The sequence below is a fragment of the Suncus etruscus genome, chromosome 15 (assembly GCF_024139225.1).
Source record: "Suncus etruscus isolate mSunEtr1 chromosome 15, mSunEtr1.pri.cur, whole genome shotgun sequence".
NCBI classification, from domain to species: domain Eukaryota; kingdom Metazoa; phylum Chordata; class Mammalia; order Eulipotyphla; family Soricidae; genus Suncus; species Suncus etruscus.
Genome location: NC_064862.1, coordinates 25,046,164 through 25,069,483, shown reverse-complemented (window position 1 = coordinate 25,069,483; position 23,320 = coordinate 25,046,164). Strand labels below are relative to the sequence as shown.

General features: G+C 45.6%; 3 protein-coding genes and 4 pseudogenes across 4 annotated transcripts in view; 1 reads left to right on the top strand and 6 right to left on the bottom strand.

Moving 5' to 3' along the window:
• LOC126029762 (pre-mRNA-splicing factor 38A-like) overlaps positions 1 to 23,320 on the top strand; it is a 248,947-nt pseudogene that overhangs the window by 152,838 nt on the left and 72,789 nt on the right.
• The window catches only part of LOC126031300 (transcription initiation factor TFIID subunit 6-like), a 174,270-nt gene that overhangs the window by 86,959 nt on the left and 63,991 nt on the right, over positions 1 to 23,320 (bottom strand).
• On the bottom strand, positions 113 to 4,934 carry LOC126031312 (DNA-directed RNA polymerase II subunit RPB4-like). Its single transcript, XM_049789593.1, is given in 4 exon segments — positions 113 to 357; positions 360 to 514; positions 4,760 to 4,790; positions 4,835 to 4,934. Coding segments are annotated over 4 exon segments (531 nt in total).
• On the bottom strand, positions 6,576 to 8,543 carry LOC126030579 (transcription initiation factor TFIID subunit 6-like). 2 transcript variants are annotated; one of them, XM_049788800.1, is made up of 2 exons: positions 8,418 to 8,543; positions 6,576 to 8,387 (listed from the first exon to the last, which is right to left on the bottom strand). In XM_049788800.1, the coding sequence occupies exons 1-2, from the start codon at positions 8,541 to 8,543 to the stop codon at positions 6,576 to 6,578; spliced, it is 1,938 nt and encodes a 645-aa protein (XP_049644757.1). The 2 variants fall into 2 exon arrangements, with proteins under 2 accessions (XP_049644757.1, XP_049644755.1); XM_049788798.1 differs by having other exon boundaries at positions 6,576 to 8,543.
• Positions 15,495 to 17,148, bottom strand: LOC126031311 (transcription initiation factor TFIID subunit 6-like; annotated as a pseudogene).
• On the bottom strand, positions 18,070 to 18,883 carry LOC126031309 (pre-mRNA-splicing factor ISY1 homolog; annotated as a pseudogene).
• On the bottom strand, positions 20,187 to 20,645 carry LOC126031308 (protein BUD31 homolog; annotated as a pseudogene).

The following is a 23,320-nucleotide window of genomic DNA, read 5'->3' as shown; positions in this document are numbered from 1 at the left end:
AAGAAATTGGGTGTCTTCTGCAATCAGATTTCTGTCCAAGCTGGGCCAGTTCCTAGGGCCTGGGAGTTCCACTAGGATGGATGATTCCCTTAGCACCAGTGATAGCTGGTGTTTAATACTGGAAGCTGTGTCTAGTCTGGATGGCATCAAGAATCTGCTGTAGCTTCTCCTCTTCAAACCACCCCTCAAGGCTTGGGATTAGAGCCTTGGCCTCCTCAGCTGTTTCTGGGCAAAGGTTGGCTAAACATGCCAACTCAAACTTATGAAGCCTATTCTGTAGCAATAAGCTACGAATACTGGCAATGTTCTCTCTATTTTTGAAATGACTGAAATGGCCTGTATAGGTGAAACTTTTTAGAAGACCTCAGGAAGTTCTTGTTCAACCTCAGCACTCTCCATCTGCTGCTTCCAATGCTCCAAAAGCATCTGAACTTCTGAATTGAGAAGAGTCTCAGCTGTTTCATCTTTGGGAAAGATGAGCTGGGAAGTATCTTCTACATGGCCAGCACTCCAGCTGCCATTGTAAGGCCAGGGCAAACAGAACGCCCTCAGGTTCCTTCTGAAGCACCAGAGCAGGGGTTCCAAACAGTCATGGGGATTCTGCAGAAAACAGATGGAAGGAAGCCCAAGAGCAATGCTGAGATTAAATAGGTCTTCGGAGCAGGAAGTGGGTATTCTCTGTGGAATTCACCCACCCACCCACTCTTGAACACAGCCTCCATGGGCAGAGCCAGGAATTCACACCTGAGCACTACCAGGTGTGATCCCCAAACAAAAAGGTGGCAAGGGCCAGAGATGGTGCTGTAATGCCCAGCCCAACTAGAGCTGCCTTAAAAGCAAGGACTCCTCCCTAGTGAGGATCCCATGCCAGAGCCAGCATGACCTGGTCTCCAATGCCTGACCGGCCCTTCCCCAGCCTAGCTACCACCTCAGTTCCTCCATGAGACTCCCTATCATGGGAACCCGGTGTGACTGTGGAGATTCTGGTGAAGTTCTCAATTCTCCCCTACAGTTGGCACTCCTAAGTGATGACCAGTGTCTTAGATGGAAGGTCAGGTGCATTGAGACCCTAGGTCAAGAGCCAACCTGGGCTTGTGAAAGAAGCAAAGTCCTCTCAATGCCAGGATGTCCCAAGAAGTTGTTCAACTGGAGCCTTTGGGCTCAGAGGGGAGAAAGCATTGTTCCTCCACTGGTCTTTAGGAATTGAATCTCCAAGGGTGCTGCCAAGCTCCCTGGAATTTTCTGATTCCCAAAAGGTTCTTTTCCTGTGTTTGTTCCTCCATGAACCTGGGGGGCTACCAGGATGTCATAGGCGGTAGGTAGAGCACTTGCCTTGCCCATGGCCAACCTGGATTGGACCCCTGGCTTCCCATAGGATTCTCCCAGTTTGTCAAGTGGGATTTCTGAGCACAGAGCCAAAAGGAACCTCTGAGCCCTGGGGGTGACACACACACAAAAAACCTGAGTAATCTCTTGATCCTTGAAGATTTTCTGAGACCTTTCTGCATTGGAGAAAAGCACTCTTGAAAGGGTCTTAAATAGCAAGTGCTCAGAGAGGAGCTTCAGGAACAGCTTGGTGTTTTTTTGAGATCCAGGACAGACACATCACACATTGCCACCTGGTTTTTTTCTATAACACGAGCACCATTAAGAATTTAAACACACACACACACACACAAAAAAAAAAGGGCGCTGGAGAGATAGCATGGAGGTAAGGCGTTTGCCTTTCATGCAAGAGGTCATTGGTTCGAATCCCAGCGTCCCATATGGTCCCCCGTGCCTGTCAGGAGCAATTTCTGAGCATGGAGCCAGGAGTAACCCCTGAGCACTGCCGGGTGTGACCCAAAAAATACACACACAAAAAAAAAGAATCTAAACACGTGGAACTGGAGATATAGCATGGATGTAGGATGTTTGCCATGCATGCAGAAAGGCCGTGGTTCAAACCCCATCATCTGATATGGTCCCCTGAAATTGCCTGAAGAGATTTCTGAGCATAGAGCCAGGAGTAACTTTTTAGTACCACCAGGTGTGACACACACACACACACACACACACACACACACACAATAAAAAGGAATCTAGAAAGGTGGCTTTGGAAGATCTCAAATCCCAATCTAGGCACTTGAACCTAGAGTTCAAAACAGCTGCAGATCCTCACAATAGCGCTTTGCTCCAAGTAAGATGGCACACTGATGGAGCATTCCTGGAATGTTCTGACCTTGGAGAGCAGAATGAAGGCTCATATTTGTTTAGAAATGGAGGTGTGAGTGTTTTATGAGAATCAATTCTAGTTAATTTAGGAGACAAAACTTCCTCCATGGCACTGGAGCATTCAGCAGAAAGGCTCACTTGAGTTCTTAGATAGACTGACAGCTGCCATTGACTCCCTAACAAGAACCCCAAGTCTCCTCCAGACCAGGGTGGTGTGCTGCAAGTGACTATTAGGCAGGGACAGGGCAAGGCAGGGTGGGTCTCACAGAGTGGATTGTGAGTTCTGATGTGGGTGGTGATCAAGTTTTCAATGTTGCTGGTTTAAAACAAAAGCAAGCCAATGGAGGTGGGGACAAAAAGACATGATGCCTACCGAGTACGATATGTTTCCCCACTGACATCCCATATGGTCCCCTGCACCCCCAAAAAAGTGTGGGCCTTGTGGGCAGATTGGCTTCTATTTTTTTACCATGAGTTTTTGTTTTATTTTTAAAAGAAGATGATATATTTGGGGTGGAGCAGTGGTGCAAGCAGAAAGGAATCTGCCTAGCAAACACTAGCCTATGATGGACCTCGGTTTGATTCCCTAGGAGTCCTGTATGGTCCCCAAAGCCAGGAGCGATCTCTGAGTGCATAGCCAGGAGTAATCCCTGAGCATCACCAGGTGTGACTCCCCCCAAATAAAAGCAGGTGATATACCAGAGTGAGGAGAGGTAAATGAGGGTGTGAAGAAGGGACTGCCAGGGAGGAAGAAATTGTGCTTTTATTGGTAAAGCTCTAAATTATCCCATTATGGAAATCTTAGTCCCCCAGAGATACATGGTGGTTGAAAATTAGAAAACGATCATTTTGATCAATTGATACACAAAGGATGCCAGTCTGGGTAATGATGAGCTTCTTTTGGCAGGGTTTATCGGCCTTATTGCTACAACCACAATCAATTCTGAGATTCTGAGCCCTCCCCAGTAAAAGCCTTGGCCCCTGCTCTGGGAGTAGCACTGAACACTGAGAGATATCAGTAGAAAAGGCCAACTTCAAGTCCAGGGAGATGGGGGTAGGGTTGGTGGGGGTATCTCAAAAAGAGCAGCCCCAGCAGCCACAGTGCTTGCACTCGATGGTTTGGCCCACTTCCAGCATGCTCTTGGGAACATGACAAATGCAGTTGGTGCTGAATTTGGTGTCATAAGTCTGGATGCAGACTCATGGTTCTCATAACCTTGTTTCTTCCATTTGGCAATGAGATTCTTGTCCCCATAGCCTTCTTGGAGGCAGAACTTGTACATCTTTCTGCCAATGGCTTTCTTCTTGTAGAAGAGGTCAAATAAATAGCATGTTTTCTGGTGGTGGACCCAAAAGATGGGACAGAGTTACTCCACCTTCCTCTTTTCCTTGAGAGACTCTATTTCAGCTTTTCTCAGGTTCTGATCGAACTCAACCAAATTGTGTTCAATTACCCCCAAGCCATCTTGCTTTTTGGCTTCTTTTGACTTTAGACTTTTCCCCCTAGAGAAAGACCAATCACCTTGATCTACAGAATATACAGAAGGATTTCCAAATGTAGGGCTGGGATTCAATTAATCCTAGAGGCACAAGTGGAGGAAACTTGATAAGCCAGCTTCCATCTCTGCCGATTCAGAGTCTTAAAATGGTTCAACCAAAGTTACCCCTGTGCCACAAGCACTGAGTCAGGTAGAAAAGCTGGTGCTGGCAATCCAATACTGGGCACTGTTTAAATCGTTCAATGTCTGCAATGGTTAAGGATTTATAAATATAAATGACACCAAAGTAGATGTCTTTGTTAACTGGACAGCTTTGGTTTGGTTTTGTGTCCACATTCAACAGTGCTCTGAGGTTACTCCCGGCACTGCACACTGAATTTACTCCTAGGAGTTGTATAGTTGGATCATATGGGAGTTTATAAGCTCCATGTCTACATAAGATTGCCAACTAAGGATTGATTTTGGTTGTTTGTTGGTTTTGTTGTTTGGTTTTGGTTTTGTGTGTTGGTTTTGGTTTAGTGGACATACCCAGCAGTGCTCAAGGTATTTCTGGCTCTGGACTCAGAAATTACTGCTGGCAGGTTTGGGGAACCATATGGGATATCGGGAATCAAGTCCAAGTTAGCCTCATGCAAGACAAATGTCTTAGCCACTGTAGTATAACTCTGGGCCCCATGTTTATTGTTTTTTGTTGTGCAGAAAGAATGATTCTCAAGAACAGCACAATGCCTCTTGCCATTGGTTGAAGCACCCCAAATATCAAAGAGCCCTTCACCCCCATAGATAACCTGATGATTGTGAAGTCTGCTAGCAGAATTTGGGTGTCACCAAGCCAGAGGGCCAGTACCTGGCTGGGTGCTGGGTCTGAGAAGCAGTCTGCTTCATTGTCCCATAGCTGCTGGAAATTCAAGGTCATTCAGACAAATGTGGCCTGGCCAGAGAAGGCCCAGGAAATACCTCTGCACCCTGACTCCTCTCTTCTTGCCAGAAGGTGCCCAGGCTTTTGTAAATGGAGGTTCCTTTCTAGCCCCTACCCCCAGCCTCACCTGCTCCCACGTGCTGTGAGCACTTCCATCTCTAGGCACAGAAACATCCACTTGAAGGCCCCCTAGAATTTCAACCTTGCTTGAGAAGCTGCTCATCCAGGAGCTCGATACTTATTTCATGCCTTTTTCGAGCCCGCTCCCGCCCAACCTCCTCTTTCTTGTCATTCTCTTGCATCAAGGTGCACTGAGCACGTTCTACAATGTCCAACACAGATTTTTTTCATTCAGTCATGAACTGGGACCCTGAGGGTGCGGGCCAGGACCTGGGTTAAGGTAGAGAGTTGATGAGAGAAAATAAGTTCCTCTTCACAGGAAGTGTTAATCCAGGTGTCCCTTGGAGCCAAGTGGAAATCAAATGCACAGACATGAGGACGCCACACCCCCCTCCACCAGCTGCCTGATGCTTGCTCCTTATATCTCCACAACATTGGGGAAGAGTGGGTCCTGGGGCCATAAGATACAACTTCCCCTACATCCCACTCCTTGCTAAGAACATACATTACTGAAGGTCTCTGGTGTGACTGGCCCATGCTCCATACCCAAGCTGAGCCTCAACTTGACTTGAGAAGGCATGTGGCTGGATTGGGGTCTAGTTTCTAGATGACCTCCTGGCAGCCTGGCACTCACTTCTCAACCCTTCTGTGCTGGGGAAAATCAACTAACTCGTGGCACAAAGTTTCCTCATCTTTCCCTGAAACTCAGACAAAGGGTACCTTGGTCAAATGCAAATAGTTCTACCCACCCTTGCCAGGAGCTGCCTGAGGCCTGAGTCCTAACAGAACTGTGATAAGACTAAAGTTTTCCCAAAGACCTGGTTTTCAATAAGGAACAGGTAGGGTAGGAATCTGGGGGCCTAACAGCAGAAACAGCTAGTACTAAAAAGTCAAAAGATTTTGTTAAATAATTTTAATTACGATCAAAGTGAATGACAAGTCTTTCACAGTCGTATTTAAGGTAAATAGTGACAAAGAATTAGGACCATTCCCATTACCAGTGTTGACCTCCCTCCACCTCTGTTCCCATCATGTATCCCAGACCTCTGACCTTTGTCCCATGAACTGCTAGAGTAAAAGGTCTTCTTTGTGTATAGCTTGTGGTAGATTGGGTATTTACAGGTGCTGCAAATCAATTGGGTATTGATGCTGGTGTTGTTGACTGGGTTTGTTGCTTAAGTCTGATAATGTTTTTATTTCCACTTTATGTTCTTATGACTGGTTGTACTTGGTACCATTTATTTTTCCCCTCAAGTTATGAGGGAGAACAAAATGATTCAATTTCGGTGGTTCTGAGAGAATAAGAAAAGAAAGAGAAAGAAAAAAATGCTGGGAGGAATCCTTCTAGAGTTTATAAATATCAATTTAGAAGAATAGAAGAAAAAAAGAAAAAATCCAAAAAAACCCCACAAATTAAAAACAACAACAACAACAACAAAAATACAAACAAGGACCAAAATACACATGGAACCCTGGTGGCCTTGCAGCAGAAAGAGCTAGTATTAAAAACTCAAACGTTTTAATACAGAGAAACAAGCTGTAATTGTCTAAAAGAAAGTAATTCTGGGGCCGGAGAGATAGCACAGCAGCGTTTGCCTTGCAAGCAGCTGATCCCAGGATCTAAGGTGGTTGGTTCGAATCCGGGCGTCCCATATGGTCCCCGTGCTTGCCAGGAGCTATTTCTGAGCAGATAGCCAGGAGTAACCCCTGAGCACTGCTGGGTGTGGCCAAAAAAAAAAAAAAAGGAAGGAAATTCTGCCATCTGTCTCTTACCCTCATTTCAAGGTGCATTTGGCAGAAAGCTGAAAGCTGGCCCCCAGGGTCTAAGAGCCATTGTCCTTTGGGGTCCCAAGGTGTATTGGGGGTTTCTCCCCAGCCTCTTGTTTCTTCCCACAGAGGTTGCTACCCCCCAACGGAAACAGGTTTGAGGTGGGCCGAACTTTGCTTTTTCCAGTTGGGGGAAATGAGACCACGATGTACTTCTGGACACTGCCAGGCCCAGAGGCTAAGGTGGTTGTGGGCGCTTTGGGAGTAGTGGAGACTACCTTGACCCTGGGCTGCATGCTGGGGACTGTGGTGGTGATTCGGGACATAGTGGTGGAGCTGGAGCTAGGCACCGAGGTGCTGAGGGACAGGACCTGCTGGGTGGATGAGGGGCTCGTGGACGAGGATGACGACTTGATAAGGAACTTGGTGGGAGGAGGGGATGGTTGTGGTGAGGCAGAGGATTGTGAAGACACCAGGGTCTGCACAGGCATCAGGACAGAACCAGGCACCTTGAGCAAACCAGGAGTGTGAGGAACAGACTGTGGGGCATGTGAGAGGGTGAGTGTGGGCTGCAGCTGCGTGATGGTCAGTGTGGCCTTGTGGACTTGCTGGGCCTGCATGGCCTGGGCCCGTGCCTTCACCACATGTGAGCAGAGGACAGCTCCCAGGGATCCGAACTCGGTGTGGTAGGTGTCCTGATTGTCAGGTGGATGTCGCAGCTTGGCCAGAACCGGGGCACAATGTTTCAGCAGCATATTCTGCACGTGTTCAGCACCTATGCGGTCCATGTGGCTGAGCACTGGGCCATCAAGCACGGCTTGGATCCGCTCACCCTCCTGCTGTAGCCGTGGCAGGATCAGGGACTTGATGACATCATGTCCCAGCTCAGCCAAGCCTGCAATGGAGCCATAGTGCGTGGTCCAGGGGGTCTTCTCATCCAAGCAACTCTCGGTGAAGATCTTGGTGATGCGGGCCTGGATATTGTTGGTGGTTGTGCTGAAGTGCTTGCAGATCTGGGCCACTAGGCGGGCAGCAAAGTCACGCAGTGCCCAGTGGTTGTCCACATCTGGCCGCAGACACAGCTGTTTGCTAATGGTGCATGTCAACACAGCTGGGAGTAGTTCATGCGCATATTTCTCCAGGTACAGTGTTGGGTTGTCCATGAGCGCCTTGACCATGCGCATCAGGTAGATGAGCAGGGCTAGGTTGTGCTGCACCACGTTCACACGGACCCCCTCCGAGATGAAGGTGCTGAACCAGGGCAGCATCTGGGATAGCCCAGGGTCTGTGGCGATGCTCTGGAGAGCTTGCACTCTCTTGGCTTCACAGGAGCCTACACAGGCCTCAGTGATTGCCCTGTAGTAGAGTTGCTGCTCCACTGATAGTTCATGGATACTGCGGGGCTTGAGCCGAAAGTGGGTGCCATCCAGGAAGGCGGGCACCTTCTGCTCCTTCCCCTTGCTAGCTCCCAGGGCAGCCCCTTTTCCTTTCAGGAAGCCATCATCCTCCTGGCCCGGCTTGGCTGACTTCAGAGGTTGCATGGCCTTGACCTTCTGCTGCTCCTTAGGAGCTGGAGGTGGGTTCTCGGGAATGGCGGGCTGACAGCCTTCAATGCTCAACCAGTGCGCCTTGAGGCAGACGTCCAGGGGCACTCTGTGCAGAGGGGTGTTGATAATGTCACTCAGATCCACCTCCTTGTCCTCATAGAAGTAGAGCTCCTGGCCCCCACCAGAGGCGGAGTGGAAGGGAATGAACTCCTGGGCCTGGAATCCATACAGGGGCTCCACATTCTTCAACTTGAAGGCGTAGTCCATGTCGCCAGTGGTCAGCTTCCTCCGCTTCCCCATCTGCATGAACTTCAGGGCCTCCTGGGCGATCTCTTTGATGTGGTGGCTGACCTCCTCTGTCAGCACCTGGCATGCATTCTCTGGGATCTGGTTGATGCCCATGGACTCCGCCACGACCTTCATGGACTCAGATGGCAGCACCGTGTTACTGAGCTTTAGCCTCTTCGCCTCAGCCATTCTGTACATCCTTCTGCTGGCCCTGCAAGGTGCTGTGGAGTGATGGAGATCCGCTTCCAATGTGCCTCTGAGTTGGCCCTTGGCACCCTGTGGCCCACGATGAGATTCTTCAGCTCCTTTCTTAAACACCAGCGCTGGGTTTCCAATCACCTAGATCCTGCAGAAAACAGATGGAAGCCCAAGAGCAGAGCTGGGATTAAATAGGTCCCTGGAGCAGAAAGTGGGAGTTCCCTGAGGAATTCCCCCACCCACCCACTCCTGAGCCCAGCCTCCAGGGGGGAGGAGTCAGGAACTAGCCCCAGGGCACAGCATGATGTGACTCCCAACAATGGCAATTGCTGGAGATGGTGATAATTTTAACATGAAATGTTTGTAAGTAGAGTAAGAGACCATAGCTTCTGAATTTATTTGATTTTGGTCAATGATTGATGTTTTTCTCTTCAAATGGGACGTAAAGATATTGACAGGATAATCAAGAGTTTAAGAAATTGCATATATATGTATATGTATATATATACAGAAATATATTATTATGGAACCTGTAATAAAATTCTGCACCTCTCATGATATTTATGGTGTGGTATAATTTATGTGATATGAATTGCTGGTGTCCAGTATGCCTTCTACCTATGAACACATAAACTGAGGCCAGGAGAATGAGTAAAGTCTACTTTCGGTATGATTGTACGACTAGACAGGTTTACATGCTTTTGTAGTTCCTGCAGTACTATATACCAGTCTTATCATTACTTTCTGCCAAGGATATTAATAGGTGTATCACAAAGAGCTTTATGAATATGGTCTGGTCAACAGACTTGAAAGGAACTCAGGTTGAAAGAAAAAAGCAGATCCAGTAATACGTGGAATTGATACAAGTACTTTGCTTACTTCAGGGAGACTGTAAAATCACACTGGTCTAGGAAATAAGTGATCAGCTGTAAAATCACCCAAATACTATAGCTCCAATCCCTGGTGAAGGAGTCTGAATCGGGTCGCACAAGAAATAATCCAGGCCAGACTGACTGTGAAACACATGTAGTCTGGCAGTCTTCTATGGAGCCTCTGCTGCCTGCCAGAACTGCCTTTTTTATTGAATACAGGACCACTCCTGGGTGGGGCAGTAAACACACCCATGTTTACAGTAAGACAATTTCTGTTTGGGGATAAATTCAAATCGTAAACAAACTTACAAAGAAACCAGGGATGATCTTTGTTTTGGGTAAAATAAGGTGTAACCCAACAATCAGCTACATCTGTGCTGGCTGGCCAGTCCCAGGCCCTGCTCTCTGTAACACTATGGAGCATATCCTGAAGAAGGTTTGTAATGTAACTGCACGAATGCCAAAAAAAAAAAATATTAGGAGAATGCTATCCCCATGCATAATTAATCTAATCTTTTTTCAGGTGTTACAACTGCAGAGCACAACCTGTCAATTGCCACTTAACAGATAAGGTAGCATGAGGTAGGGCCTCCAGTCCCTTGCAAGCTTGAAAAAGTTACTGAAAGATGGTCCTTCACCCATTCTCCCTTTTAAAAGCTTCCGGGGGGAATAAAGGCAAAGTAGGGCCATGGGAATTCAATGAGCTAAGGATATTGACATCAATTAGAAATTATATTATATCTAGCTATCCCAGAGGTTGGGGGAAGTAGCAAATATTAAATGGACACTGACATACAAAGAGGATGGGTGGTATCAGGAAAGGAGGAGCAAAGATTATGACTTCTCCTAAAGCTGTTAAACACCAGGTGTATGAGGCAGTTCTCTTAAATTCAGAGCATAAAATAGCCTCAGACTAACAGCTATTTAAAGTACAGGAAACTTCTTTCCTACCCTCTCCTCCTGGTGCAAAATTATAAGGCCTCCCTGCACATTCATCTGACTCAACTTTCTGAAACAGGGCAAAATGAAGATCATCCTGATGTGCCAGATGACATGGTGACTGTGGGACTGCTGACAAGAATGAACATCTATTTTATTTGTGGACTGTACTATTACCTAAACTGTGGATGGAGGGTTTGTGAGTCAAAATGTCACCCTGGGAACCTCTCTTCTAAACTTTAGCTTCTGATTGTACTCCACAAGTTTTTCCATTACCTGAGATGAAACAACCATAAATGTTGATGTTAGAATATAGTGTGTCTTTGCTTAGTGATGACATAACTTTGGCTTCTGTATTCTGCTTGCTTTATGAAGCTAACTGCTAAATTCTACACTTTTGAGGTGGAAAAACTACTCCCAGATAAATAGAAGTGGGCACATAGCAAAATGACATGCATCCTAGGTCTGGAGACATAGCAAAATGACATGCATCCTAGGTTGCACTGAGCTGACAGTCCACCATAACAATTTGACTCTATTAGAACCCCTTACCCTTGTACAAGGGAAGATGATTCCTCCCTGTGGCAAAAAGAAAGGGGGGAATGTAAGGACCAAGAGTCTCCTTCTAAGTCCATGATAAGAAACTTTAGACTAAGACCAGCCCTAGTAAAGTGTACTTTTCCACTCCTATCTGAAGGCAGAGAAAGAGTTAATTCAGAAATAAAACCAAAGTTGGTGACCTCCAAAAATAAGAAAGTAGGGGTTGAGTGAGCATGAAAAAAAAGATCCCTTAACAAACAAAGGTTTTTTGTTATTTTGTTTTTCTTCATTTTTTGGGAGTGGGGGGGGGGGTCACACCCGGAAGTACTCAGGAGTTACTCCTGGCTCTCCACTCAGAAATCGCTCCTGGCAGGCTCTGGGGACCATATGTGATGCTGGGCTTTGAACCACCGTCCTTCTGCATGCAAGGGAAACGCCTGACCTCTCTATTATCTTTCAGGCCCCCATAAACAAAGGTTTGTATCAGAGTAACCCTTGAAAGCCAGGGTCTAAAATCAGAACATCCCATGACAACCAGGATATAACTCCCAACAACCAGGTTCTATAAGAGATACCCCTAACAATTAGATTCTGTATCAGAAATACCCCCGAACACCATTGAAAATTTCTCGACAACCAAATAAATCAGTAAATAAGACACTTAAACAATTAAATGAATATATTGATATTGCTTGTAATTACTAGATAAACTGCTTAAAAATTGGACTTGGGGTCCTTTCGAAGAAGGGGTTTGGGGATTTAATAAGTCAGACCCCAGAAGCTAGGCTCCCTGCTCCCAAAGCCACAGCACAGAATTTAATATCCAGAAGGGCCAATGATGGCCATGCACAGAGAACAGTGCACAGAACCATTAAATTTTGAATGCCATCCCAGGGTATGTGGGTGACTTGATTTGACATTTCTTGGGACTGATCAAAGGGGTTGTGAGGACCACTGTTAGGCTGTGCTTCTGGATAAGTCTTGTCCAATTAGGAAAAATCAAATTCCTGCTTCATTGCTGACCCAAAGCAGAAAAGGTTTCCTAGTGACATCTTTGCAAGGCTGCAGTGAAAGAATTACGTTAGTATAAACTTTCTGCATTTTGTCACCTGTCTGGTTGTCATCAGAGTCTCAATTATGGTCTAAGGCAGTGTGTTTTCAACTTTTTTGTGCAAAGGCAGACTTTTTTCATGGAAAAAAAATCACAAGGCACACCACCATTAGAAAATGTTTTGAAAAATTTAACTCTGTGCCTATATTGACTAGATATAAATTAATTCTCCTGAAGAGGAATCAAACACTATAAATCATTTTATAATTAATAAAGTATTTTATAATTTTCATATTTCTGTTTACTTACTCAGTGTGAAACCTGGGCCTGTTTGGCTGAACACAAAGTTGATATTTTGGCAGGAATCGAAGAAAGACACACACGTAGCTCTTCATCAACAGCTCTCAGTCTCTCTCTGTCTTTAGTTTTTATAGTAATTGAAGAGTCACAGTCTCTAGGGCATTGATTGAGGTTTGATTCCCACCAAGCTCTCAGGCAGGAAAGGCAGTTCTCATTCCCCTGTCCAATTAGCACAAGGGGAACATTTCCAGTTTTAGAGATCTGCAGGAAATAATTCACACACCCAAGAAAAATCAGTGCTCAAGCAAGAAATGCAAACCACCCTAGCTTTCTGCTCCTAAGATGGAGTGCAGCTCAGTGGAAGAAGACCACAGAATGAGGCCCTGCCTTCTTCAGACCTTTGCTTTTATGGACAAGAATCAGGTCCCACCCGAGGGTGGGAGAAGAATGCCAATAAGGGATAATCCGAGGGTCACACCTTAGGGTGGAATACAATTATTGATTAGGGTAGGATCAGTAACTCAACAGCAATCAGGCTTATAAAGCTCATCACACACAGACAGGTAGTAGAAAACGGGAGCAATGTCAACATAGCTTTATTTGCCAGAACGGGGAACTCCTTGGCAGTATCCAACCAAACTGCCCAAAGGTAAATTAGCAAATTATAGCTTGAAACCATGGCTTTGTCTCAGTTCAGTTAGTTCCTCCTGCTCCTGTAATGTCATGTCCTTCTCACCAACTGATGCTGAGCTATAAGGGTCTACCAAGTCAAGGCATTCAGTGGAGGCTAAAGAGAAAGAAATTGGCAACTTCTCAAGAGTTTTTAAATGTCTAACTATTATCTCACACTATGCATCAGTGTGAACACTTTGCCTTTGCTTGGTGAGTGTGAACATTTCAAGATTGCTACTTGCAATGTGTTGATGCCAGAATTGCTCCTTTGAACGAAATTCATTTATTTGATCTGTACTTGTAAGCAGGTTTTTAATTCTGCCTTGCTTAGTGGTTTCAGTTCATTCAGAAGATAAAAAAAAATATTTGCCAGGTATTCCAGCATTGCACACCACTCATCACGTGCAAGCAGTTTTGGGTGTCACTGAGCCAGGGGGCCAGTAACTGACTGGGTGCTGGGTGCTGAGAAGCAGAGTCTGGCTCATTGTCCCATAGCAGCTGGGACTTCAAGGTCATTCAGATAAAGAAATATTTGTCTAGCAGACCTGTTTGTGGATGTTATTGACCCTACACGCATTACTGGCAATATTTCTGAGATTCATGCCATGGTAGTGACATTACATTTCTTTCATATTATTTGGCCTATTCCTTCATTGTAAAATCACAGACCCAAATGTGACCTCAGTCAAACTCTTTAACCCAGAGAAAGTCCAGCACCAAATATTAAAAGAAAAGCTTCCTCTCTACTGGTCATCAAAGTTTACATATTAAAGTCAAGTCAGTCCTCTAGCTTGCAAAACCTGGTATTCTGGTTTCTGCTTCTAAATGTAAACAAACAGTTTCTACCTTCACTGCTAGCCTGTTACAGAGACTGTCATCCAGGCCCAGCCCCTAATAGCAGTTTTTTATCTCTTGTTATAATAATAGCAATAATAGCAAGTTTTTTATCTCTTGTTATAATATCCTCCTTTCTAACCCAGCCCAGCCTGACATTTTGTTATACAACTATCAACAAGCTCTACTGTTAATATTTCTGTTTGTCTCTACAATCACACCTTTTATCAATGAAGAAATTCCTTTTATGCATACTGTGAATTTGTTCTGTATATAAGCCCAATATGGAAAATTAAACTTGTTTCATGTCTACCAGAAGACGCGGGTCCCCATACAATTCTTGAGTGTGGTCATCATTTTCTTCAATATTATTTGCTGGCCGGTTTGTTTATACCCACTTTCCTCTCATGCAGGATTTTACCCCACTAGAGCTGGGGGACACACGATACTACCAGCAACTAGGGTTTTCCCAAAGACCTAGTTCAGTAATAACAGGCAGGGTAGGAAACCCGGGATCCTAACAGAAGAAACAGCTAGTAATAAAAAGTCAAAACTTCATTAAAAATAATTTTAACAGTGATCCAAGTCTTTCACAGTAATATTTAAGGTACATAGTGACAAAGAATTAGGGCCATTTCCACCACCAGTGTTGTCTTCCCTCCACCCCTGTTCCCAGCATGCATCCCATACCTCCCTGCTTTGCCCCAAGGATAGCTAGTGAAAGTGTACAGCTTGTCCTAGATGGTGTATTAATTCTGGTGACATTGACTTCAGGTTTGATACTTAAGTCTGTTCATTTTTTATTTCCACTCAGTGTTCATATGACTGTTTCTGTTACTATCCACTTTTTCCTTCTAAAGTTATAATAGAGAATAAGATGATTTAAGTTCTGTTGTTCTGTTGAAAAAGAAAAGAAAGAAAAGAGAAGGAATAAAACGCTGGAAGGAATCCCTTTAGAGCCTAGTAATATCAATTTAGAAGAATAAAGAAAAAAAAAGGAAAAGGAAAACCAAACACAAAAACAAAAATAAATTAAAAAAACACAATGAGAAAAAACCACAGGGAACCCTGGGTGCCTTAGAGCAGAAAAACTCAAACTTTTGGGGCTGGAGAGATAGCATGGAGGTGAGGCATTTGCCTTGCCTGCAGAAGGTCAATGGTTCGATTCCCATCAACCCATATGATCCCCTGAGCCTGCCAGGAGTGATTCCTGAGGGTAGAGCCATGAGTAACTCCTGAGCACTGCCGTGTGTGACACCCCCCTCAAAAAAAAATCCCTCAAACTTTTTAATTCAGAGGAACAAGCTGTACAATATCTAAAAAGAAAGTAACCCAGAGGTGAGAGCATTGGCGCAAGCAATAGAGTGTTTGCCTTGCACTCTCTAACCTAGGACAAACTGCGGTTAGATCCCCCTGTTTCCCATATGGTTCCTCAAGCCAGGAGCGATTTCTGAGTGCATAGCCAGTAACCCCTGAGCGTCACTAGGTGTGGCTCCAAAACAACAACAACAAAATTAAAGTAACCCAGGAAGCCACCATCAGTTTCTTCCCTGAGTATCAAGGCACAATTGTCTGTGAGCTGGTGCCCGAAAACTGAGAGCCAAGGTCCCAGAGTTTGGTGGTGGTGGTGGGGGGGGGGTTCTCGTCAGGATCCTGCTTCTTCCAGTGGAGACCGTTGCAAGTGGGCCCATCTTTGCTTTCGCCAGTTAGGGCCAATGAGAACATGATGTACTTCTAGACTCTACTGTGCCCAGAGCTGCGGTATTGTGTGGGGAGTGCTGTGGTGGTAGTGGAGATCAGCTTGACAATGGCCTGCATGCTGGGGACTGTGGTGGTGACAGGGGACACTGCGCTGAAGCCGAAGCCCTGGACAGGGATCTGGGGGACGAAGCTGCTGGATGGACAAGGTGCCGAAGGAGGACATGATGAAGAACTTGGTGGGAAGAGGGGAAAGCTGCAATAGGGCAGTGGCTCGTGCAGACAACAGGGTTTGCACAGGACATCAGGACAGAGCCAAGCACCATGAGCAAGTTAGGGGTGCGAGAGGGCCAGACTGGGGGCTATGAGAGGGTGAGTGAGGGTCAAATTTCTGTGATGGTCCGTGTGCTCCTGTGGACCTGCTTGGTCTGCAGCATGGCCTGGGCACACGCCTTCACCATATGTGAGCAGAGGACAGGCCCCAAGGATCTGAACTCAGTGTGGTAGGTGTCCTGATTGTCGGGTGGCAGCCAAAGCTTGGCATGACTGGGGCACAATGTTTTAGCAGCAGGCGCTGCATGTGATCAGCATCAATGAGGTCCATGTGGCTGAGCACTGGGCCATCTAGCACAACATGAATCCATTCCCAATCTATTATACGTGCGGCAGGATCAGGGACTTGGTGACAATGTGTTCCAGCACAGCCGGGCCTGCAATGGAGCCATAATGCATGGTCTTGGGGTTCTTCCAATCCACAGAGCTCTTGGCAAAGGTTTTGGTGATGTGGGACTGGATGTTGTTGTTGGTGGTGCTGAAGTGCTTGAAGATCTGAGCCAGGCTGGCAGCAAAGTTGGTCAGTGCCCCATGGTTTTCCACATCTGGCTGTAGGCACAGCTGTCTGCTACCAATGGATGTCATCATGGCTGGGATCAGCTCGTGCACATATTTCTCCAGATACAGTGTTGGGTTGTCCATGAGCACTTTGACCATGCACATCAGGTAGATGAGCAAGGTGAGGTTGTTCTGCACGAGATTCACGCGGGCCCCCTCGAAGATGAAGGTGCTGAACTGGGGCAGCATCTGAGAGAGCCCAGGGCCCATGATTATGCTCTCTCTTGGCTTCACACAAACCTAAACAGGCCTCAGTTATTGCCTTGTATTACAGTTGCTACTCCACTGACAACTCGTGAACACTGTGGGGCTTGAGCCAAAGGGGGAGTGCCTTCCAGGAGGGGAGCTGGATGTGGGTTCTTGGGAATGGCAGGCTGGCAGCTATCAATGCTCAACCAGTGCTCTTTGAGAAAGATGACCAGGGGCACTCTGGGCAGAGGGATGTTGATGATACTATTTAGATCCACTTCCTTGTCCTCATAGAAGTAGAGCTTTTTGCCCCCACCAGAGGCGGAGAGGAAGGGAATGAACTCCTGGTGTGGAAGCCATACAGGGGCTCAACATTCTTCAGCTTGAAGGCGGAGTCAAAGTCATCGGTTGTCAGCTTCCGCCATTTTCCCATGTGCATGAACTTCATCGCCTCTTGGGCTATCTCCTTGCATGGTAGCTTACCTCCTCTGTCAGCAGCTGGCATGTGTCTTCCTGAATCTGGGCAAAGTCCTTGGACTCCACCACCATCTTCCATGAACTGGGATGGCAGTACTGTGTTGCTGAGCATCGGGTTCTTCTCCTTGGTCATTCTGCAGTTCTTCCTGATGACCTGGCAGAGTGCTGTGGGGTGATGGATGCCCACCGCCAAAGGACCTCTCAGCCTGGGCTCAGTGTCAGGTTGGCCCACAGTGAGCTTCTTAAGGTCTTTTATATTTTTCTTTTATATAAAAATCTTTAATAAAAAAGAGCCCTTCCAGGGCAGGAGCAATAATACAGAGGAGAGGGCATTTGTCTTGCACACAACTGACCCAGATTTGAAATCTGGCATCCCATACAGTCTTATGGTCCCTGAACCTGCCAGGAGTGATTTCTGAGTGCAGATCCAGAAGTAACTCCTGAGTAGTACTGGGTGTGACCCAAAAATCAAAACCAAAACCAAACAAACAAAAGAGATCTACAGTTCCAGACATAAAACTGGAGCCTATCACTGGTGTGAGGTGGCCATATGGTGATGTAGGTTCAGGCCATGGGCCCAATCAAGTAGTTGTTGACATGAACTAGGAGACACATGATGCTTCTATGTTCACTCTCACTTTCTCAACCTATCTGGCAGAACCAGGGATCTACCTGATGCCTCATACACACAAAATCCTTGAGCTTCATTCCACCCTTTTACCTACTTCTCCTTTTCAGGGAGTGAGAAAATCTCTTAAAGAAAAAGAGCTCTTAAGACTGATGTCACTTTCCTCTCCCCACCAAACCATGGTAAATGTTAGACCCTCACTGGCTGCCACACAGCTGCCCTTAGTCTACTCCAAGTGGAAGAAAATGGAGTTCAGACAGTAGTAGGGTGAATGTGTCAGGAAATGAGAGAGGTTTGCAATGGCAGCCAGCACTGGCCTCATAACTGCAGAGCCCAGGGTTTGACCAAAGGGCCATGGCTGGCAATTGAAAGTCTCGCTGCTAATAGTGGGAGCCCGGGCACCACTGGGTATGTCCCAGTTTGGAGCTAATATCCTAGGAGTTTTTTGGCCTCCTCACTCTGGGGCTGCATGATCTTGCTGGCATACTTACATAAGAGCTCTATATTCTTCCTGTGCACAAGTGTTTCGTTGATCTCCTGCTGTGATGGAATGGGAACAAGAGCAATAAACTTCTACTGCCCATCCTCCCCTTGCTTCTCCTGGCTGCTTTCCTCACCAGACCCCTCTTCAGAGACAGTATAGATGTTGATCTCCTCCTCTTCCTTTTCTCCTCTCACCAGCCAGGCCTCTTGTTTCACTCGCCACTTCTTCACCAAATCAGCTCTGAATTTCTTCTCATATTCTTGCTCCAAAGGCACAAGGACATCATAATCCTCATCAAGGTAACCATAGAATTCAAAATCTATTGCCTTCATGAGCTCAGTATGTGTCTTTCTTGGTGGAGGAAGAGGTTCTTTTTCAAACATCTTTCTAATACTAGGCAAATCTTTGACTGCACCAAAGTACGCGTCATCTCGATTTCTGGGACTTCTTGCCTTTTTGATCTAACATTTTAGGGACTATTTTTCATAATCAGGACCACCCAACTTTTTTATCTGAACCTCCCAGTGGCCTTTCTCTCTTAGCAGTCTCTTAATTTAATCATTCAGGTCATGAATTTGGAATTCACCCTAACCAGTATACTGAATCTGAGCCACTTTCTTAGAGATCACACCAATGATCTGTCATTTCCATTTCTCAGCATTGGACAACTCAGTACATTCTCACGGATCATTGTTCCTTCACTATTCGCTCTTCCAGTTGAGCTTGGCGAAATCTTGCTAAGGCCATCAAGGATTTTTATTCATTTAGATCCTTAATGCTAGTGAGGGGCCACCCTCAGATCTCACTGCCCTGCCTGGCCTACAAACTTCAAGGATTTGAAAAAAGGGGTTACTGGTGGGAACTGAAGAAGAAGAAGCCCACCATGTGCAGAACTGCTTTTCCTATCAGAAGGCTTAAGGTCCCTTCTTAAGAATTTTTTTAGAGAAACATAGTTGTTGACAATCGAGAAAGATAATTTTGAACAAATAGTACAAAAAAGGTGCCTGTTCTCCATTCACCCCTGATCTAGAGAAGACATCTACAAAACATCCAAGGTTGTCTATAACATCACCTGGAGGCAATCCTCTATCAGGGAAGACCCTACAGCTTCTCTGACATTGATCTACTCAAAAGAGATTTCCCTTAACACCGAGAAGACTTAAAAAGAACAATGACCTGCTTTCTGGACAGGGCTTGCTGTATTGCCCCTTAATTGTGAGGTGAAACTAGAGGATACTCCACACCAGCCTGACTTCAATGTAGGATGTGCAGATTCCAGGATCTTTAATACAGATACCTGATGCCAACAATAGGACTGCATTAAAAATAAAACTGTATTGGCACTACAGACAATGACTTGGATTGAATAAACTAGTTTGCCTGGAGCCTAGAGTTGGTCTTATGCCAGGAAACTTCAGGGGTAGTGGTCTCCTTGTATTTAGACCAAGGCTATTCCTTCCTATGACCCCCATATTTTGGTGGGCTTATGCAAACAATATTTGCCACTCTAACACCATTTTCTCTGTGCCCTTTTGACTAACCCTTAAAAAAAACCTCTTAAACTTTTGATGTTAACTTAAACTAATATGTATGTGCATGAATATATAAAAATACTATGTCTTTAAAGTTAAGGAGTCACATAAATCTCATGGCTTTACGTTGCTTTGTGTACTGCTAAGAAATGTTATAATGTACTAAATCTGGGGACTTGTGGACAAAGTAATTGTACATGGGTTCTTTTTTTCTTAATGTTTTTTTTTGACTGTAAGTTTAATATTTAGGCGTCAGCAAGGGGATTTCTTCTGAGAACTCTGTTTATGGGCAATTGTTCTTTCACTGTAATATAAACTTGTCCTCTTTGCATCATTGTTCTCATAATTAAAAATGAATAATTAGAAAAAAAGGTGCCTGTCTGAACAGCGATGAGCTTCTTGGGGGGGGTTATTAGGTTTATTCCTACACCCACACCAGAGATTCTGAGGCATCCTCCGTTGAAGTCTCTGGCCCTGCTCTGGGAGAAGTGCTGAGCATTGTAGAGTATCAGCAAAATAGGCCAAGTTCAATTCCAGGAAGACAGGAGTGGGCTTATGGAGGTATTTAAACTAGAGCAGCCCCAACAGCCATAGTGCTTGCACTGGATGATTTGGCCCACTTCCAGCTTGCTCTGGGGAACATGGCAAATGCAGTTGGTGCTGAAGTTGGTGTCACGAGTCTGGTTACAGCCTTGCTGTTTCCATTTGGCAATGAAGTTCTTGTCCGCATAGACTTCTTGGATGCAGTACACGTAGAGTTCTCTGCTGATGGCTCTCTTCTTGTAGAAGAGGTTAAATATGTAGCTTAATTATGTAATTAAATATGTGTTTTTTTCCCACCCAAAAGATGGGCCAGAGAGACTCCATCTTCCTCTTTCACCTGTGAAGCTCTGTCTCAGCTTCTAATCAAACTCGTCCAGAGTCAGTTCAATTACCTCCCAGCCAGAATCTGGGGGTGTTTCTCGGCTTCTTTTGACTTTAGGCATTTTGCCCTTGAGAAGCAACAGTCACCTTGATCCTGCAGAAAAAAAGATGGAAGCAAAGAGCAGGACTGGGATTAAATAGGTTCCTAAAGCCTGAAGTGGAAGTTCCCTGGGAATTCTCCCACCCACTCCTGAGTAGATCCTCCAGGGGCATAGCCAGGAATTAATCCCCTAGCACAGCAAGGTGTGACCTCCAAAACCAAACGATGGCAAGGGCTGGAGATATTGTTGGATTGCCCAACACAACTAAAGCTGCCCTGATAGCAAGGCCTCCTCCCAAGTGGGGAATCTGATACCAAAGCCAGAATCACCTGGTCTTCAATGCCTGCCAGAACAGCTCCTCCATGAGGACGCCTGCTCATGTAACAGTGGAGGTTCTAGCCAAGTTCTCGCTTCTCCCCTACAGTTGAGCACACCTAAGTAATGGCCAGTGACTTAGATGGAAATTTAGGTGCATTCAGACCCTAGGTCAAGAGCCAACTTGGGCTCGTGCAAGAAGCAAAGTTCTGTCAATGCCAGCAAAGTGCTGTCAATGTTTAGCAGTTATTCAACTGGAACATTCCCGGGTCATAGGATCACAAATATTTTTCCTGCACTGGCTCTTGAGGGACTGAGTCTCCTAGGGTGCTGCTGGACTCCCTGGAATTCTCTGACTCCCAAAGGCCTGTTTCCTGCATTTGGGTTGCCTTTGGACCACTTGAAGAATGAAGCTGAGTTGCTGCAGTGATGGCACAGCTTGTAGAGCATTTGATTGCGATTGCATGCGGCCAACCCATGTTGGATCACTGGCATCCCATAGGGTTCCTCCATAAAAGTGAATTCTGAGAGCAGAGCCAGGAGAAACCCTGAGCACTGCATGTGACCCAAAATATATAAATACCAAACCAAAGTAAATGGATTAGTCTCTTGCTCTTTGATAAATTTCTGGCACCTTTTGCTTTGGAGAAAAGTGCTCATGAAAGGCCCTTAATTGCCACTTGCTCTGAGAGGACCATCAGTGATTTCTTGTTTTACTCAAGTCCCATGTTGACCTGAGGACAGGGCAGACATTGCCACCTGATTTACCCCCTATTACCACCACCATCAAGATGCTAGAAACATGGCTTTGGAAAATCCCAATGCCTAAATTGGCACTTGAACCCAGAGTTCTGAAAAAAGCTGCAGATCCCCATAGTCGTGCTCCATGAGAAACTAGGTGAGACACTGGCTGGGCATTCTCACATATTCTGACCTAGGACAGCTGATTGAAGGCTCAGGTTTGTTTGTCAGTGGAGGTGTGACTGTTGCAATGAGAATCAGTCCCCAGCCAACTTGGGAGCCAGAAACTTCCTCCACAGTGTTGCAAGTCAGCCCCTGAAGAGGTTGACTGATGAAGCGATGGAGGATAAGGTCTTTCCCCTTCAGCTCAGAGCACACATCTGCCACCCTGTCTAACCGACGGTTCTGAGGTGAAACGGCGGGTAAACAGCTCGCAGATAATCAGGCTTGTGGAAATATTAGCTTTATTCGGTGGACAAGACTGAAGTCCAAAGACTCAGCCTCAGTTCCAGCAAAAATCCCCTCGCCTTCCACAGACCCTTGGTTTTTTTTGTTTGTTTTTTTTTTTTTTACTTATTTTTTTTTATTTAAACACCTTGATTACATACATGATTGTGTTTGGGTTTCAGTCATAAAAGGAACACCACCCATCACCAGTGCAACATTCCCATCACCCAAGTCCCAAATCTCCCTCCTCCCCACCCAACCCCCGCCTGTACCCTAAACAGGCTCTACATTTCCCTCATACATTCTCAATATTAGGACAGTTCAAAATGTAGTTATTTCTCTAACTAAACTCATCACTCTTTGTGGTGAGCTTCCTGAGGTGAGCTGGAACTTCCAGCTCTTTTCTCTTTTGTGTCTGAAATTTATTATTGCAAGAATGTCTTTCATTTTTCTTAAAACCCATAGATGAGTGAGACCATTCTGCGTTTTTCTCTCTCTCTCTGACTTATTTCACTCAGCATAATAGATTCTGTGTACATTCATGTATAGGAAAATTTCATGACTTCATCTCTCCTAACAGCTGCATAATATTCCATTGTGTATATGTACCACACTTTCTTTAGCCATTCGTCTGTTGAAGGGCATCTTGGTTGTTTCCAGAGTCTTGCTATGGTAAATAGTGCTGCAATGAATATAGATGTAAGGAAGGGATTTTTGTATTGTATTTTTGTGTTCTTAGGGTATATTCCTAGGAGTGGTATAGCTGGATCGTATGGGAGCTCGATTTCCAGTTTTTGGAGGAATCTCCATATTGCTTTCCATAAAGGTTGAACTAGACAGCATTCCCACCAGCAGTGGATAAGGGTTCCTTTCTCTCCACATCCCCGCCAGCACTGTTTGTTCTCATTCTTTGTGATGTGTGCCATTCTCTGTGGTGTGAGGTGGTATCTCATTGTTGTTTTGATTTGCATCTCTCTGATGACAGACCCTTGTTTTTATCCCCCCAGAATCAGGTACCACCCAATGGTGGGATCGCATACCAACCAATGGTGGAAGCAGAATCAGGTTCTACCCTAGGGTGGGGGCAGAATGCCAGGTCACACTCTAGGGGAGGGCACAATCACCAATCAGGTTAGGGTCAGTAACATAATAATCCCCTAAAATATTTACATACACAACACACAGGACTGGAT

What these genes read in the sequence shown, in the direction of transcription:
- LOC126030579 (XM_049788798.1), bottom strand. Translation starts at nt 8,543, where the DNA reads ATGGCTGAGGCGAAGAGGCTAAAGCTCAGTAACACGGTGCTGCCATCT.